We start from the raw sequence: 18881 nt of genomic DNA on the forward strand, positions 1-18881 counted from the left end.
GCCGAAACAACGTTGACGCAGGATGACAGTCTAATGAAAGAGAGCAAATACATTGTATTCGACAGTTGCTTGATGGAAATTATAAGTATGCTGAAATGTGGGCATTCAGTTAGAGGGAAACTATCTGGGAAGCCATTGATTAATGTAACTCGTCAAATAAAAGGCAGTAACGTCAAAATAAATGCCGCCTGTCGATTAAATCATAGGTTCTCATGGTCTGCACAAACGATGCTGAGGAAAATGCCAGCAGCCAATCTACTGTGTGCAGCTGCATCACTTTTTAGTGGCTCCAGTTTTAGAAAGTTAGAGGCTCTCTTTCAGTTTGTGGGACTCCATTTCATTTCTAAATCGCTGTACTACATATACCAACGTGATTATCTGTTTCCGGCCATTAGTGATGCTTGCAAAATTGAACAATTGTCTTTAGCAAGTACATTCGAAGGGAAACGTTTCAGGCTAGCCGGCGATGGACAGTGCGACAGCCCTGGATTTTCTGCAAAGTACTGCACCTACCACTTTCAGGACATGGATAGTAAGAAAATTGTGAGTTCGGTGGTCGTGCAGGTAACACAATGTACATCCTCAGTGGCCATAGAGAAACTAGGATTTATAAAATCAGTGGAATATCTACAATCAAGGGGAATGCACATCAACCTCATAGCCACGGATAGACACGTTTCAATTGCCAAGACAATGAGAGAGCAGTTCCCGCTTATTAATCATCAATTTGACGTATGGCATCTTGCTAAATCAATCAGTAAGAAAATCTCGGCTGCAGGAAAAAAAAAAAGGTTTTGAAAGTATTTTGCAGTGGTCCCAGTCTATCACCAACCATCTTTGGTGGAGCTTAAAAACTTGTGAAGGGTCAGTGGAAATACTACTTGAAAAATGGCGGTCACTGATGCACCACTATACCAACGTTCACCGCTGGTCAGAAAACCTACATTTCCACCAATGTGAACATGACCCTTTGTCCCCAGAGGAGGCAAGGAAGAAGAAGTGGTTGATTCCATCTTCACCGACACACAAAGACATTGAGAAGATTGCTTTCGACAAAACTATCAAGAGATTTGAGAGGACTGACAGAATTCTGTCACACAGGAGATTTGGAGGTGTTCCACAATATGTGCCTAAAGTACAGGCCAAAGCGCTTGCATTTTAGCTTTCGGGGCATTAAACATCGCACTCTACTAGCGGTCTTGGCCCATAACAGCAATGTCGGACATGAACAATCTAGGACTAGGGGTAAAGTAAGGATGCCTCGCTACACTAAGGTGTTTTCAAAACGAAGTAAGCAATGGGTGATCAAACCAGTCTATGATGAAATGCAGTTCGACTTTGTGAAAGGCCTTATTGTTGCTGTGTTAGAGAAGCACAGATATGGAATTTTGGACGTTTCTGTGCAGAGGAGTGATCCATTGCCACCAAATATTGCAACTGTGCCATGTCCACCAGAAGCACAGCTGGTTGTGAAGTACAAATCCTGGTTTAAATAATTGCAATACGATTGTCTTTTTGTAAATAAATGTTATTGTACAGTGTACCTGTAACCCTAACCCCTACCTTCACCATCATGGGTGGCGAACAAGCTGGGTGTCATCTTTGAATTCTCTCTATTCACCTCATATATGTGTATGTATATATTTTTCTCATGTCTCATCTCATGTAAATGTAAATGCTGCGCACTGTTGCGCACTGTTAATGGAGGGAAGGCTTGCGTATTGCAAATAATAAAACAAACAAATAAACATTAATCTCACTTTTAAATCAACTCCTGTGGTACTTTATACTTTCCCTGACCTTCTGCCAAAAATTAAATGTGTCCATAGTTATGATTTTCTGGGGCTTCAAAGCTCGCAGACAACAGGGACAAAATTGGGGGCCTTAGAACGCGCCAAGCGGGCCGTGGCATTTGGGAGAGAAGCCAGTTCGCATTTGCACATTGTGGCGCATTATATAGAGGGATTCTGAACTTCAAGTTCTCACAGATGCCTTTACTACTGGATGTTGCAAATAAAGAATGCGAAGGACAGCGGCTTTGATTTTCAGCTCGCGCCCAGAAGAGGCCCACAAGTCGCACTGGAAGTATAAGGGTCTATTGTTTTTTGACCTTGAGACAAGGATCATGCTGAAAGAACTTCATTTGAAGGGGGTGCGCAATAACGTAAGAGACGATAAGGCAGAAAATTCAGAAACTAGACAGTTTCATTTTAGTTCAGTATACGAAAAATCGTTGTCAAGCGCACAGTCGGATTTACAGACTGCATTACGCAGAGACACAATGGAAATTTCAAATATAATGTGAGTAAATCTTTAGACGCTTTTATACCGGAATGAAGCATTAATGAATGGATGCATGAATAAATGAATGAATGAAGACCTAGGAAAAGCAAGGAAAACGTGTTCGTAGTGGGCACATGGGCATGCAGTTCCACAGGTCTCACCAAGCTCGGTCCTTGGCCCAGCCACTTTTCCCTGCACTGCCTACCTGCACTACGGGACTGTCTCTGTATCCTTCAGCCCCTTCTCCCGGCATTTACCTTGCACTTGCCACCAGCTGGCCCCATTATTTATCTTGTATTCTACTAACCATGTACAACACTTTTACCCCCCTCTCCCCTTCCCCTTGCGCGATCTGAAAGACACCTAGCCTAGTAGGATCGTTGTCTGTCTGCCCTTGTCCCCTCCCCCCTGCCTCGTCGCGTCTTGAAACACTTGTGTATAGGCGCGTTACAAATGCCATATCATATATCATATCATTCCACACGCATGTAGACTAACTGTCGTTTCTCATTATGTGTTGGCCTCGATTTATTTCGTTACTTTTCGCATTGATTTTAGAGCCGAACATACTCCATTGAACTATCCTTGCAAGCAAATAGTTTCTGATCGGCCGTAATAAATAAAATAATTTTTTTGTTTTCATAACAGGTATTTGATCCCGTTCTGCTACTGTCATCGGTTTGAGACACCGGCAGACGGATACTTCAATAGACACCTGCAGCTTCGTGTGAACAACTGGAGCACGTTAAGCATATTATGGGACGATTGCCAAGGGCCCACATGCCCTTACGCTGTACTAGTGGCTAGAAGCAACATATCAACCTTTACGCTGGCCTAGTGCCTACTTGATGGAACAGCCTTGCGGTTCAACGTGCAACAAAAGTGCCTCTTTGAACAAAAACCAACACCTTGTGTACCATAAAGGAACAGCGCGTGACTCAAAATAAACTTAGATGGATTTGCGGATACAGATGAAAGAAAATAAATGGCTTTCGGAGTTCATATGGCAATTGCTGAATATTCTCTAAACATTTAATGTCAAATAAATGTACTTTACCAAATGTACCGTGTTGCTGTTTGATTTTAAAGTACAGTTTCATATTCCGAATTGTGGCGCGCTGTGTTGTGAGATGGTCTGTGTTGGTTTCCGTGTTCTGTGTGGAGTCGCGTAGAAGACGACTGGGCGCGTTTGCCTACGCAGCGCAGTAACGTCACGGAGAGAGGCAGGGAATATGAATGTTTTGATAATGTCAGGCTCAGGGGCGGGGATTTAGTGCCGCAGAAGCAGGTCAGCCAGGGCGATGCGGCAAGTGATAGGATTATCACAAAATGGCGGCTCCCTGGTGCCCGTTTTCGCGTGCATTTAATGGACGAAAACTCGGGTAAGGTCCATAGGAAAGTTTTCTAAAATCGAGCCAGTTAGGCTTAAAAAAACATGGCCGACCCGTAGGGACAATAACATTTTTTACTGGACCATGCCTTTAAGCCATTGTTGGACAATTTGTTTTTTAGCGGTGGACCAATGAGGAGGAATTCAGTCTTGGATGGGTTTAATTTGAGGTAGAGAGTCGAAATCTTGAACTGGATGATGGCTTGCTAATCGTGGAGACGAATGATGTCATGCACGCCATTTACTCTCATGTACAACCGAATATCATCTGCGTATTGGTGGATGGCTTTATTGGGATCTTTGAGGAGAGTGCCCAGAGGCTCCATATAAAGGTTAAAAGAATTAGAGAGAGGATGGAGCAATGGGGGACTCCACAAGAGATCTGGAGTCAGTTAGAATTCAACAAGTTCATCTGGACAGTCTGGTGTCCGTCTGAGAGGTAGAAGGTAAACCAATTCAGGACAGTGTCAGAGAATTCCATCCGGTCAGCAAGGAGGGAGAGAAGGATGCGGTGGTTGACTGTGTCGAATGCAGCCGAGAGGTCAAGGACGACAAGAAGGCACGAGTCACCCCTGTCCACGATTTGGAGACCATCATCCACCACCTGGATGGTGGCTGTCTCGATGCAATGCTTTGGTTGGAACCCTGACTGAAGGTTATTTAGAAGGTGGAGTTGTTAGATTCTGGAGAGTAGCTGTGCAGCAATGACTTTTTCCAAGATTTTACCAATAAACAGGAGGTTTGTAATGGGCCTGTAGTTGGCCAGGTCGTCTGGATCTAGGGTTGCTTTTTTCAAAAGATGACGTATTAAACCAGTCTTGAGGGTGTCCGGCAATTATCTTTCTACAAAGGAGGCATTGATGATGCTGAGAAGTGAATTGAGAGCCGGGCCCATCAATTGTTTAATGATGGAGACCGCAATTATATCATCAGAATAAGAATTGGGGTTGAGAGAGGCAATAATCTTTAGGAGATCTTGGGGAAAAGAGAGGCTAGAATCCGGTCCAGATGGGTAGTGTACATGCCGGGGTGTAGCGGAAGCTAATGCTGTGAGAGTTTGAGTCGATGGTCTCTCGGATTCTGTCTATTTTTCAATAAAAAATGTGTTGATTCTGTAGCATTTTTCCTGAGTTGCTGGTACCTCGGGGTCAAGTGAGGGTTTGGTACAATGCTTTACTGCTTCAAAGAGGGCTTCGCTCCTGTTAGAGGTGGCTCAATGGTGTTGAGTAGTAAGCAGCTTTAGTAATCAGAAGCCTACGGTTTGCGCGCAGAGATTTGAGGTTGGTGAGGACTCCTGAGAGTCATCGACTAGCTGCAGAAAACCATCCCTCATCTCACCCTATAAGCCTCCACAGTCTGGAGTATTGGCAAATGCAAAGGAATCATTCACATACTTTAGGGCCATACTGCCAGAGGTGAAGATTTTCTTAGCTAGGGCATCCGTTTTCTTAGATTCACTATTAGTGAGCAAATTAGAGGTAGAAGTGGCTGGTCTAGAGCTCACCGTTGCGGCTTGTACCACTAAACATTTGGCGTTGGGTGGAAAGACATAAAATCCAAATCCCCCCCTCCTCCCCGCTTGCCAGTTTATACTTTTTAGTAAGCTCCAAATCCACAGCAGCAGTGTAGCAAGGCCTCAGCCGCAGCGTGGCAATGGGATCTGCAATGGCAGCATCAAAGGTTAATGCCCTTTCAGTTTGAGGACCCTTGCCCATTAGCACCCTGGGAGGCGCCCAGAGCCAATGATAATGCTCAGAACGTGGGCTATTTCCACAAAGGTAAGCACACGTTCCAAGCACTTTCATTAAGTGTGGGGCGCTTCCCTTCCCACTCACCTTCGCACCTGTGTAGTTTTCTACACGGGGCTAATGGTGTCTTGTTTTCCCCTCCAAAAAAGATATGTACCGTTCCTGCGGGGCCATGCCAGGCCACGCAGTGTTGTTCCACAGTCAGTTTTCATGTTGATGGATTTACAGTCATCAACAATGAAAACATTAGCACCTGTGTAGATAACTACACGCGTACTAATGGCAATATGCCCCTCAGCGGCAGGCCACCCCTTTCGGTAACGGCACTGCAGCCGTGGTTAAGGAACCCTCGCTGCGCTCGGCCCCTTAACTTGGGCGGCGGGTCTTTACCTACAGGGTCGGCCCGCCGCCTCGGGGCATATTGGCCCAGTATATCAGTGAGGTTACAGGTCGATAACAGATTTGCAGGAGCGCCTAGAGCCTCAACCACCATTTAAACTGTTCTTCGGTTTTGAGCATTTGGGTGTCCATATATGGCAGCTTGCTGCATGTCAAGGTCAGGGGACGTGTGTCCAACCCACTTGCATCATGGAGCCCCGTGCCAAAACATCTGGGTCGGTAAAGAAATCATCGCCAACACCCCTTCACCTACACGTCCAAAGCCATCATCGGAAATCGACCGCATAGTCGTAAACAATGCCGAGTGAGAGTCGGGAACAAAAGAACGATCAGCTGTCTGGTCGACGTTGATGGTGTAGTTCCCAGGCCTAACAGTGCCGTAAATTCAGGGCCCTTCTGCGCCATGGCTGGTTTTGTGGTAGTAATGGTCGAGCCCGATGGCGTCGGACCGGACTTGATCACCTTTGCAATGTAAACACTGGGCGCAACTGGTGTTGTGGGAGCCTACAGAATCGAGACCGAAGTCGTACCGGCTGAGGCTGTTTGAAACACTTGGAGCATCTGCTCTATGAAAGCTTCCCACTCTGCTGTCGATGGGCCAGGATTAGAGTAGGCCTTACTGCGTTCTTCTGACGAATCAGTCGTGCCTGCACCGGTGGTGGCGTTTCATTTTATGGGAAGACAAGGACGATGAATGGCTACGAAAAGAACAAGTTACTTATCTTACCTGGTAACGTTCTTTCGATGGGATGCTCCTCCAACGTATTCCACATCTATGACGTCGATACGCTGTGCATCGTGGGCCTCCGTCCCGTCAAGGGTCTACATCACCGGATGTTATATATAGGAAGCACGACGACCGTAGCCTCAGTTGTAGTTTTTTCCTCAGAATGTGTGGCACCAATCTTCTGCCAGTATGACTACAGAAAGCCTTGCAGAAACGTAAGCTGCAATCGCATAAGAAATTCTGTAGTGGGGCAGGCTGGGAGGGTTCGATGTGGAATACGTCGGAAGAACATCCCATCGAAAGAACGTTACCAGATAGGATAAGTAACTTGTTCTTCGAGGGGATTGTGTCCTCCGACGTATTCCACATCTATGACAGACTCCCAAAGCAGTACCAAGGTATGGAGGTGGGAAAAGAATTTACAAATTTAGAATTTTAGAATGCCCAATCAAATTGCGGAATATAGGACTGCCTTACCAAAGGCCAAATCCTGCCCATGGCTGGAGTTCAGGGAATAGTGTCTCACAAAAGGTATGAACAGAAGCCCATGTGGCCGCTTCGCAAATAGGAACGCCCCTCTGTAGAGCTCTGGAAGCAGCCACACCCCTAGTAGAGTGAGTCATAAGCCTACTGGAGGGTCCTTACCCGCCAAACGATAACACTCAGAGATCGTCAAAATGATCCATCTGGACAAGGTCTGCTTGGAAACCGCCTCACCTAAACGCCTTCCAGCATAACCAACAAAACGATGATTGTCCACTCTGACCCGGGACATCCGTGAGAGATAGAAACTCAAAGCTCTCCTAGGATCCAATTTATGGAGCCTCTCCTCTTCCTTACCAGGATGCGGAGGAGGATAAAATGCCGGAAGAATCAGCTTCTGGCTTGAATGAAATTCCGATACAACCTTCGGAAGAAAAGAAGGACGAACCCTAAGGATAACCCTTTCCTTATGGAACACAGTGAAAGGTGGCTTGGCGGAAAGTGCCTGCAACTCACTCACTCAGCGTGCGGAAGTAACCGCAGCTAAAAATACAGTCTTAAATGACAACAGTCTCAACGAGCAAGAATGTAAGGGCACAAACGGAGCGCCATTAGGAACTTTAAGACCAAATTCAAATTCCATCCCGGCACCTGGAAAGGCGACGGCGGAAACACATTAGTTAGCCCTTTTAGAAACTGAGAAATCAAAGGGATCTTAAAATAAGAACATTCCTCAGACGAGCGCTTAAATATGGACAGCGCCGCCAGGTAACCCTTAATGGTACCCACTAGCAGGCCCTTGTGGGCTAATGAAAGCAAAAAAGACAAAACCAAAGCAATGGAACATTGAAAAGGATCCACATTCTGTACCCTGCACCAGTCACAGAACTTTCTCCAACGGCAACGGTACAGGGATTTCGTTGCGGACCTTCTGGCCGAAAGCAACACCTCCATCCCGTCTTCATGGAGGTCCCAATCCTTATACCTCAAACTTTCAGATACCAAGCATGAAGGCTGAGAGACTTGACCTCTGGATGGAAAACCCGACCCCCCCTCCTGCGAGAGCAGATCGTCTTGGTAGGGAAGACGGCGTGGAGGGCAGATGGACATGTCTAGAAGGTCCGGGTAACACGCTCTCCTGGCCCATGCTGGAGCAATGAGGATCATTCGAGAACCGAACCTCCGTAGCCTCCTCAACACTTGCGGAATGACGGGGACTGGAGGAAACACGTACAGCAGTGGGAAGGACCACTCCACTAGGAATGTGTCCCCTAAGGCTCCTCTTGCAGGAAATTCCTGCAAGCAGAATCTTTCACACTTCCGGTTGACACTGGTGGTGAAGAGATCCACTTGTGGGGTTCCCCAAAGGGCAAAGATCTCCAAAAGAACTTCGAGCGGCTTTGGCACCTCAAGTACCTTGCTTCCACCTCTGGTACTCCTATGGTGGCCCCTTTGACTGGCAGCTCCTCTCAATCTACCCAAGGAAGAGTAGTACTGAAAGGAACCTCCCCTCCATTGCTGTCCCCTAGGACGAAAAGGCGGAGGTTGGCGTACTGCAGCGCTCAAAGACTTTGCTGCAGCTTTGGAGGTCTGCAACCTCTCAAGGCTCTCGTCAGCCTTGCTGTCAAAAAGATAGACACCATCAAAGGGCATGTTGAGAAGCCTGGATTGCACATCAGGAGCAAACCCTGACTTCTGCAACCACGCAAACATGCGCATCACGGTACACGCCGCCATGGACAGGCTGACACAGTCTGCCATGTCCAGACATGACTGAACAAATTCACACATGACATCCTTGCAATCTTGGACACGGGCTAGAAAACCATCCCGTTCCTCCCCTTCGGGAATATGTTCCGCCGCCAAAGATGCACAATTCCACAGAGTGTGAGTGAATCTTGCCAAGGCACAAACGGAGTTGGCTGCCTTTAAAGCCATATCCCCAGAAGAAAATACCTTCTTCGCCCAACCATCAAAGCGCTTATTGTCCCCATCGGGAGGGATGGTAGGGCACGCAGCCCACTTCGCTGGGGCCGTAGCCGCCTGCATCACCAAACTCTCTGGAGTGGGGTGCCTTTACAAGTAGCAGGGGTGACACCTGGCTGGACGGTATTTTTTTGGAAGCGACTTATTCACTGCCGGGAGACTCTCCGGAACAGTCCAAGCCGCTGCCACCCTTCTTTGCAAAGCCAAAGGAAATGGCAACACCGGGTCAATGGGTGGACCTTGGTCCAGGATATCCATCAGGTCATCCTGCAGAAAATCAAAAGGTGGAGCAGACCACCCCAAGTACTCAGTCACCCTCGACATGAGACGCCGATACGAGGATTCGGCATGTGTACCAGGTCCAGGCCTGCCAAATTCAACCTCCGGAGAGGTGTAAAGACCACTGGCGTCATGTAAGGACTGACGTAGGTCTTCCATTTGACTGTGACCAGACAGCAGGTCATCAGGAACCTCAGGAGGCACAACCCCCTCCTCATCCGACCCTTCTTCCACCTCCGAAATATAGTCCAAAGGCTGGAATAAATCAAGCCTGGGGGGATGACCAGAGAAGGGCTCAAAAACAGGCCTCAATGACTTGCTGAGAGCCTTCCTCAGTTTCCACAGCCCTCCGGGGCACCTCTGGTAAATTCTCCTCAAAAGGCATCGAGGGCACCGATGGAATTGGCTTTGACGTCAACCGAGGCGGCGATGGCTTTGAGGCCGGAGCCCCGAGAGTGTCCTTCGATGGACCTCGGCGCCGACGACTTCTTCGGAGCCTCGAGAGAGTCCCTCGACGGACACAGCGCTGATGGCGTTGATGCCTTCTTAGAAGGCCTCACAGGTTCCGACGGTCTCGAGGGCTTCGCGGACCAGGACCTGGAACAGCTATGGCGATCAACCTTGTCCGATAGGGACCTCGACAGCTGCTGATGATCGCGCTGACCGCCCAAGCCTGAAGGCGTGCGAGCGGTGGCTCTAGCTCGTTCCTTGCCGGCTTCTCTCAAAGGCGCGGACGGAACGGTGCCCTGCAATTCGAAAATTGCCATCATCTGCTGGCAGAATGCGTCCCATTCGGCCGGCGATGAAGACTTGGTGGGACAAGTCACCCGCCGACTGGCGGAGTCCTCCGACGAGGATGGGGAATGCGACCGGTGACAGCGCTTCCAAGAATGCCTAGAAGAGGCAGAGTAATGGCAAGTCCCACTCCAAGACCGAGACCCCCTGGACTTACGCTGACGCGGAGAGTTGCCCCTCGAGTCGTCGGTTGAAAGCCCAGCAGATTTAGACTTATGGGTTTTAGATACCCTACCTACCGATAATTTCTTCTTCCGCTCCCGCATGGCCTTCGAAGTCAGGGACTGGCAGTCATAGCAGTCGTCGGTGGCATGGCTTTCGCCAAGGCACCAGAGGCAGACGAGCTAGTCCGTGATGGACATTTTGGAACCGCAGTCCCGACACTTTTTGAAGCCCGACTTCGGGGTAGAAGAAGACATTTTCTCGATTCAAAGTATAAGAACCGAGCGTGCCGAGATTCCGAAGTGAACATGTTCGCGGAAAAAACAGAACCAAGGCTACGGGTACTGTGCGTACTATATATAACATCCGGTGACGTCGACCCTCAACGGATACCCTCGAGGGACAGCGTATCGACGTCATCGACGCAGGACGCAGAAAAATGTTCCTAGGCAGCACAGCTGTGGTCATTACTGTCATAGATGTGGAATACGTCGGAGGACACAATCCCCTCGAATTCAACCTTTTCTTGGGCTTCTTATAATGCTTGTCCTCTTTTTCGGGTGTTGGGCCCTTGGTCTCCTAACCCGACAACCTGGCGGTCCAGCAAGCTGTGGATTTCGACCAGGCCACCTGAGTGCTAGTTTTGCTGATCGCTCTCTCAATGATGTGGGATTCATCTGCTGACAAGAACCACAATCCTCGATGACATGATCTTTACTGAGACACCACATGCAGATACTGTGTGGGTCAGTGAACGACATCTTGGAATTGCAGTCCAATGCTTGAACCCAGATGTTAGGAGCCAAAATCTCAACAAAATCGATAGAATATAATGTTTGTCGATTTTTTGAAATTCTCACACGAGACTCGTTCCGAATAGCAGCGTGCTGAGCGCGGAAAAAATGAACTGAGGTACAGGGCGTAGTGACGTGGTATATGAACGGCAGATGACGCACGTCAGGAGCTGACGAGTGGCATGGGCGAGTCAAGAGACAGTCGAGTCGTACTACGCCCCACTGTTGTAGTTTCCGAGCAGTTGATGCTAAAATTGATTTCTATCTGATGAGAAATCTACAGGCTAATTTAATCCATTGAATGTGTAAACCATGCAATAATGTAATTTAAAAAAAAAACTGTACATATAATACATTTTCTGCATCAGTTGCCCACACGCACCTGCATCTCTCACCCACATCTGATGAACGTATTTAATAAAAACTTTACATCGCTTACCTTCTGAAAAACTCTTGTTGCTGAAGTTGCTGTCCACTTTAGAAATAGGTGTTGAAGAGTGGCGTCTAGTAGAAGGCATGTTCTTTTGCAGAGGAGTACCGCCAGGTGTCCAGCCTCCATCATGTACAAATATTCGGTCATGTCTTTCTTCTGTCAACTGGGTGAAAGACTGTTGTGGGGAAGTGAAAGCGTCTTCCACAAAGGTAACTTTGTGAGAAAAGTTAGAGGGTGCTTTACTGAGAACACTTCTGAGGAATGGAGGGGTTGTCGGCTTTGCCTCTGGACTCCTCTTGCGAGCAGCCCGGATAACTCTGCTTTGGTAGTTCCTGTAGGCCTCTTCCAGGTAATCTGCTTCCTTTTCAAGTTCTTTGATCCTGGCTTTAGTAGTGGCCACAAATTCAATGTCTGAGTCCGGTGAACTGCTGCGTCTCACACAAGGCTGCTGAAACCGAGGGTTCTTGACGCCACCTGCTTCAACAAAATGATCAGACAAAGTCTGGCTCTTCAATAGTAGCCCATCAACATAAATATCAGGAGGAACAATCCTGTCTGCACTGAGGTCAAGGACAGAGCGATCAACAAGTGACGGCTTGGGATTACGATAGACTTCATTTTCAAGAGCTGCACAAGCAAGCAAGACACACAGGATAATCATTTTGAGGGAAAAAACACAGATCGAAAGGCTTCACATCAGACTGATCAAAGCATCATAATGTGAAACCACACTTTTGATCAAAACATTCCACACAAATGATTTTAGAAGATGAATTTTAGAGAATGTGGATTTAAAATGTAATACATGCAAATGAAATGAGACTGTACTCAAAGGCAAGCATAATGTTAATGTGCTATGATTAAGTTCACACTGCTCTATTGTAGTGATCTGGAAGCTAAAAGAGAATACAAAGTGGTACCAAGAAAGCAGAACGTTACATTTTGATTAAAAGTATACATGCAGATACTCAAACCAAGAGAATTCTAATGTCTTGTTTTTTGCAAGAAAATGAACAAGTTACTTACCAACTGTAACATTCTTTCGACTGGATGTTCCTCCCACGTATTCCTCATCTTATGATAAGTCGTTATCTCCAGCTTCGCTGCTTTGGAAAAAAAAAATTGGAAAAAAAATTCTCGGCAGAGGGAGCGTTGCTCAAGGTCGTGGCGTCGATTGTCCCTCGACGGGCTCCGTACTCTGTCGACGTCACCGATGGTATAAATAGCTCGAGCTGCGCCCGTTGCTTCAGTTCTGTTTTTTCGATGAACATATAGGAGGAACACCCAGGCGTGCCCCATGACTGATGCACTCTTCGTGAGAGGAAAGTGTAAGAAAACGTAAACTGTACTGCGGGGTAGGATGGGAGGGTCGATGAGGAATACGTGGGAGGTACATCCAGTCGAAAGAACGTTACACTTGGTAAGTAACTTGTTCTTCGAATGGATTGTGTCCTCCCACGTATTCCTCATCTTAAGATAGACTCCCATAGCAGTGGCAATTTTGGAGGTAGGAGTACTAATTACAGTTTTCATGGACAGAATGCAGAACTGCCCTGGCAAATAACCCCTCATTGGAGGAGGCAGTATCGAAGCAGTAATGCTTGATAAAAGTATGCATTGTTTTCCAAGTTGCAGCTGAACAAATATCTGCTGCCGGGACACTCCTCTTTAGAGCCGCAGAAGTAGCCATTCCCCTTGTAGAATGGCCTCGAAGCCCATCTGGTGGGTCTTTTCCCGCCAATATGTAGCATTCAATTATGGCCAGAATGATCCAGCGGGATATGGGTCTGTTTTGTTACTGATAAGCCCACTTTATGACCAGTATAACCCACAAACAGTTGATCATCTTGTCGTAATTTAGACATTCTTGAGATGTAAAAACTAAGAGCCCTCTTGGGGTCTAGTCTATGCAGTCTCTCCTCTTCTTTGCCCAAATGAGGAGGAGGATAAAATGTTGGTAATATTTTTTGTGACAAATGGAAGTCAGAAACTACCTTTGGTAAAAAGGAAGGTTTAACTTTAAGGACTACCTTATCCTTATAAAAAGTAGTATATGGTGGCTTGCATGAGAGAGCCTGAAGTTCACTAACCCTGCGGGCTGATAAGGCTACAAGAAGGATAGTTTTTAATGTTAGAAGCCTCAATGGACAGGAGTGCAGAGGCTCAAAAGATATGCAAGTCAAAAATTTGAGTACTAAATTTAAGTCCCAAGTTGGGATATGAAAAGGTACTGGAGGGTATACGTTAGTAAGCCCTTTTAAGAATTGAATGATTAATGGTATTTTAAAATATTAAACCTCTTCCGAGGTGGGCTTGAAAATGGACAGCGCAGCAAGGTATCCTTTGATTGTTCCTATCTGGAGCCCCAGATTGGCTAGATGTAATAGAAAAGAAAGCACTATTGGAGTATCACATTGAAAAGGGTCCACATCCTTATCTTTGCACCAGTTACCAAACATGCTCCAGCGACATCGGTACAAAGATTTTGTTGCTGGCCTTCTGGCCGAAAGCAAGATTTCCATTACGTCATCCGGAAGATCCCAATCCTTGTATCTCAACCTCTCAGAAACCATGCGTGGAGGTGGAGTGTCTTGACCTTTGGATGGAGAACCCGACCTTCCTCTTGCGAGAGAAGATCCTCTCTTTGCGGAAGACGTATTGGAGGGCAGATGGACATGTCTAGAAGGTCTGGGTACCACGTCCTCCTGGCCCAATCCGGGGCAATTAGGATCATGGTTTTCCTGAACTTTCTCAACATCCCGATTACTTGAGGAATCACAGGGACTGGGGGAAACGCGTACAGCAGTGGAAAATTCCACTCCACTACGAATGCGTCTCCCAGAGCTCCTCTTTGAGGAAATTCCCTTGAGCAGTACTGCTCGCACTTCCTATTGATCACGGTGGCGAACAGATCCACTTGCGGGGTTCCCCAAAGGACGAAGATCTCTTGAAGGACTTCCTGAGTTAGCTCCCACTCGTGAGAGACTGTGCTCTGCCTGCTCAGAGCATCTGCCGCCGTGTTCTGCTCTCCGGCTAGGTGAATTGCCGATAGAGAGATTCCTTCTCATATTGCCCAGAACCAGAGCTGCATTGCCTCTCTGCACAGTGGTAGTGACCCTACTCCTCCTCTTGTTGAGGTAGTACATGGCCAGTGTGTTGTCTGTCATTATCAGGACATTCTTTCCCTGTACAGAGGGCAGAAAGGCCTTCAGCGCTAGTCTGATTGCCCTCCGCTCCAAAAGGTTGATGTGTAGTTTTGACTCCGATGGAGACCAACAACTGCTGATTGTCAGATCGTTGCTGTGTGCTCCCCACCGCGTGAGTGAGGCATCCGTTACTACTGTTATCTCCGGCAATGGTTGCAAAAAACATTCTCCCTTGAGAATGTTGTTGTTGCAAGCCCACCATAGAAGATCCTGAGCAACTGCGCTCGGGACTTGCAGAAGATCCAACATATTCCCTGAGAACTGGGACCACTGAGTTCTGAGTGCCCATTGAAGGGATCTCATTCTCAATCTGGCCTCTGGTACTGGAAAAATGCAGGATGCCATGAGGCCGAACAACCTGAGAAAATCGAAGGCCGGTAAATATTGGGCATTCTGGAACTTTGTTACCATCTGCAGAATGTGGAGAGCTCTCAATTCGGGAGGCAAGGCTTTTCCCGAGGAAGTGTCCAAGACTGCTCAGATAAACTGGAGCTTCTGGGATGGTATCATGTGGAACTTCTTGAAATTGAGGGAGAAGCCCAATTTGTGAAGGAAGTGGCAGGTGATCGAAAGATGTTCCTGAGCTTGTTCTGGAGAACGTGCTCTGATCAACCAATCGTCCAGGTAGGGGTAGATGTGAATACCCCCTTCTTCTGGAGACTCGCTGCCACAACCACCATCAGTTTGGTGAAAACCCTTGGGGCGGAGGTCAACCCGAATGGCAGAACTCGAAACTGATAATGAGAGTTGCCAATCTGAACCTCCGGTACTTTCTGTGCTTTGGATGGATTGGCACATGAAAGTAGGCATCCTGAAGGTCCAATGATACCAACCAGTCTTGGAGTTTTAGAGCCTGAAGGATCTGAGAAAGGGTCACCATCTTGAACTTGTCCTTCCTGAGGAACTTGTTCAAGTTTCTCAAGTCCAAGATGGGTCTCAGTCCTCTTTCCTGCAACAGGAGCGGGTCTGGAATTTTTTGGAGTTGGCTACCAGTGGATGATTCGGAGTCCTTTTTTGAAAGGGGAGACAGTAACCTTGAGCTACTGTTTCCAGTGCCCAAGCATCTGAGGTAATGCCCCGCCATTCCTTCAGATGTGGAGAGATCCTGCCTCCCACTGGTGTTTTGTGTAACAAGGTCTCAGAGGGATTTGGAGGCGGCTGCAGGAGTGGCTGAGGGCAAAGATGCCGCTTCTGAGGCTGATTTTGCACCTCTTCCTCATGCACCACGAGGGAAATTTCTTTTGCCTCCGAGAAGCCTGTCCTCTTCCTCTACCAAATGAGGAGTAGTAATGAAAAGAAAGACCCCTCCAGGAAGAATGAGCCAGAATAGGGTTTTTGAGGCTGGCGCATGGAGGCACTAAGCGATTTAGCTGCCGCTTTCGAGGTCTGAAGTTTTTCTAGGCTTTCATCAGCCTTATTGCCGAACAGCCTTGAGCCATCAAAGGGCATGTTGAGGAGTCTGGCTTGCACATCTGGTGCAAACCCCGACTTCCTCAACCACGCAAATCTGCGTAGCACAGTACTTGCAGCCATGGATCTGCCGATAGTATCAGCAGTATCCAGTCCAGACTGGAGACATTCCCCCATTGCCTCCTTCCCGTCTTTGACTATATTCAGGAAGCCTTCCCTTTCCTCGCCTTCCGGAATATGATCAGCCGCCGCCGAAATACAGTCCCACAGGGTATGGGTAAACCTGGCCAGGGTACAGGTATCATTTGCCGATAGAAGGGCCATTCTGCCTCAAGTGAAAACTTTACGGGCCCAAGCATCAACTTTTTTATCCTCTCTATCCGGAGGGATAGTAGGATATGCTGTTTGTTTTGATGTGGATGCTGCCTGAATAGCTAAACTTTCTGGAGTCGGATGCCCGTTTAAATATTCAGGATCCGTACCAGCTGGTCTGTATTTCTTGGGGAAATTACTATTTACAGCAGCAATGCTCTCAGGATTTTCCCAGTTTTTCTCCACTGTCCTCTGAAGAGCCCTGTGGAAGGGGAGACCTGGATCCTTTTGAGGACCTCTGACAATTATATCTGTCCTGTCGTCCTGTTCGAAAACGGGTGACCTGTTACCCCAACCCATGTATTCAATCACTCTGGTCATAAGACTCCTGTACCCTGAGTTTGCATGTTCTGCAGGATCAGGTCTGGCAAACTAATTCTGGGGAGGTGTCAATTCCACTAGCAGAATGTAGAGTGTCACTCAGGTCTCTCATTTTAGACTCTTGTTCAATGAGTTCCTCAGGAACTTGTTTTGTGCCATATGAAACTCCAAAAGGAGCGACTTCATCTTCCTCCGAGCCAGATTCCTCATAAATTGAGGACATAGACTTAAAAAAGCCTGACCTGGAGTAAATCTCCTTTCTTCCTCGACAATACGTGTCGAATGAATGGAAAAATCCTTCGAAGTTGTCGAAGGAATCTTCGATGACTTCGAAGATGACTTCAATACAGGCGTCGAAGATGCTTTTGGCTTCGATGCCGAAGCGATCGACGTCGATGAAGTCGTTGAAGCCTTGGACGAATTATGTTTTTTATATGGCACCGGAGAGGTGCTCGACTCTCGAAGAGTCTTCGACGGCGTAGCGTCGACTCGAGTATCCTCGACACTACTTGCTTTTAACATAGTAGTTTTTGACTTCCCTTTGTTGTCCAATGGAGCGACTTGAGGGGTATGGCTCTTCTGAGGTTTATTCGAGGGGGTCGGGGCCGCATTCTCCAATACCTCCATCATCTTTTTATGGAATTCCTCCCATATTCTGGGAGAATCTGATTTTGTCTGACACCGAATTTCTTCGGTCGACTCAGACGATGATGATGAGGGAGATCTAGGTCTCCTCTTCATTTTTTTAGACGAGGAAGAAGAGTGTCTCGATCTACAACGAGATCGAGATCTCTTGGGATGCCTATGGGGATCCGATTCCTTCGAATCGGTCACTTTTTTATGTTTTTTGGACATAGCCTTCTTAGAGGCTTCCCTCCCCACCGACAGTTTACCTCTCCTCTCACGAAGGGCCTTCTCGGTCATGGACTGGCAGGAACCGAGACACCAGAGACAAACTCGGTGAGGATCCGTGATCGACATTTTCGATCCACAATCGATGCACTTCTTGAACCCAGTCTTGGGTGTCGAAGAAGACATTTTCATACAGAAAATCTCGAAGCGCGCCGTTCTCGATAGCGGAGCGATCGGACAATGGAACTGAAGCAACGGGCGCGGCTCGAGCTATTTATACCATCGGTGACGTCGACAGAGTACGGAGCCCGTCGAGGGACAATGAACGCCACGACCTCGAGCACAGCGCCCTCTGCCGAGATTTTTTTTTTTCCGAAGCAGCGAAGCTGGAGATAACGACTTATCATAAGATGAGGAATACGTGGGAGGACACAATCCATTCGAAATATGGTTCTGCCTTCTTGAACAGCAGACCTGTGAAGTCTGCAGGCACAATAAATGTACACATTCACTGTGTGAAATGTAATCATCTTAGGTGATGGAATGCCACAATGAAATAAGAAATTACACAAGATCACCTGCAGCTTGTTAAAAATAGACGTTTAATTTAGGAAGAGAAAACTACATTTGCCGTCACATTGCCACCTTCAGATAGGGGTGATCCCTTTTCATAGGGATAATTGCTCAATATGACACGGGAAAGAAACATACCAATACTAATACCTGTACCTTACATTACTCACCAATGACTCTAAAACCCTACCACTGTCAATTAATTGCTTTTGATGCTACAGAAATGACAATTACAGACAATTGCAAAGGCTGGTTTGTGATGGTCCCAATTTAGGATACAAAATAAGTTAAAAGTAGGTCACTTGTACTCCAGAGTTTACAGCCCACTTTCGTCCATACTGGGTTATTAGTATTACACTGCATCAACTGACAATTTAAGTAGAATCGCATTCACTGCACTCACTCATCGCTCCTGTACTTTATATGTCCCACGGCTTTACCCTGCCTGCCCCTTTCCTTTAGAGCTAAGAGTGGATTTATTATTAAGGAGATGAAGGCAGGACTGGAGAAAAAGACTATGAACTAGATGTATCACTAACAGGAGCAAAATTAAAAGTGAAATTGAATTTAGAACCCCTGGTACGCAAGCCTCCGTTCACACACCTTCAAGTTCTCCGTCCCTGCAAAAACAGCCCAACAGCCAGTTCCTACATTCTTACATCAAACAG

The 18881-nt window shown here is 47.2% G+C and overlaps 1 protein-coding gene across 3 annotated transcripts in view; it reads right to left on the reverse strand.

The window, feature by feature from the left end:
* OFD1 (OFD1 centriole and centriolar satellite protein) overlaps positions 1-18881 on the reverse strand; it is a 1295367-nt gene that overhangs the window by 537654 nt on the left and 738832 nt on the right. For 2 of the 3 annotated variants that reach the window (XM_069640569.1, XM_069640572.1), the window contains one exon: positions 11486-12106. In XM_069640569.1, the coding sequence (XP_069496670.1) occupies positions 11486-12106 (621 nt within the window). The remainder of the gene's footprint in view (positions 1-11485; positions 12107-18881) is intronic. The other variant, XM_069640570.1, reaches the window with a different exon arrangement.

This window comes from Ambystoma mexicanum, chromosome 7q (genome assembly GCF_040938575.1).
Source record: "Ambystoma mexicanum isolate Mex_15411 chromosome 7q, UKY_AmexF1_1, whole genome shotgun sequence".
Taxonomy (NCBI): Eukaryota; Metazoa; Chordata; class Amphibia; order Caudata; family Ambystomatidae; genus Ambystoma; species Ambystoma mexicanum.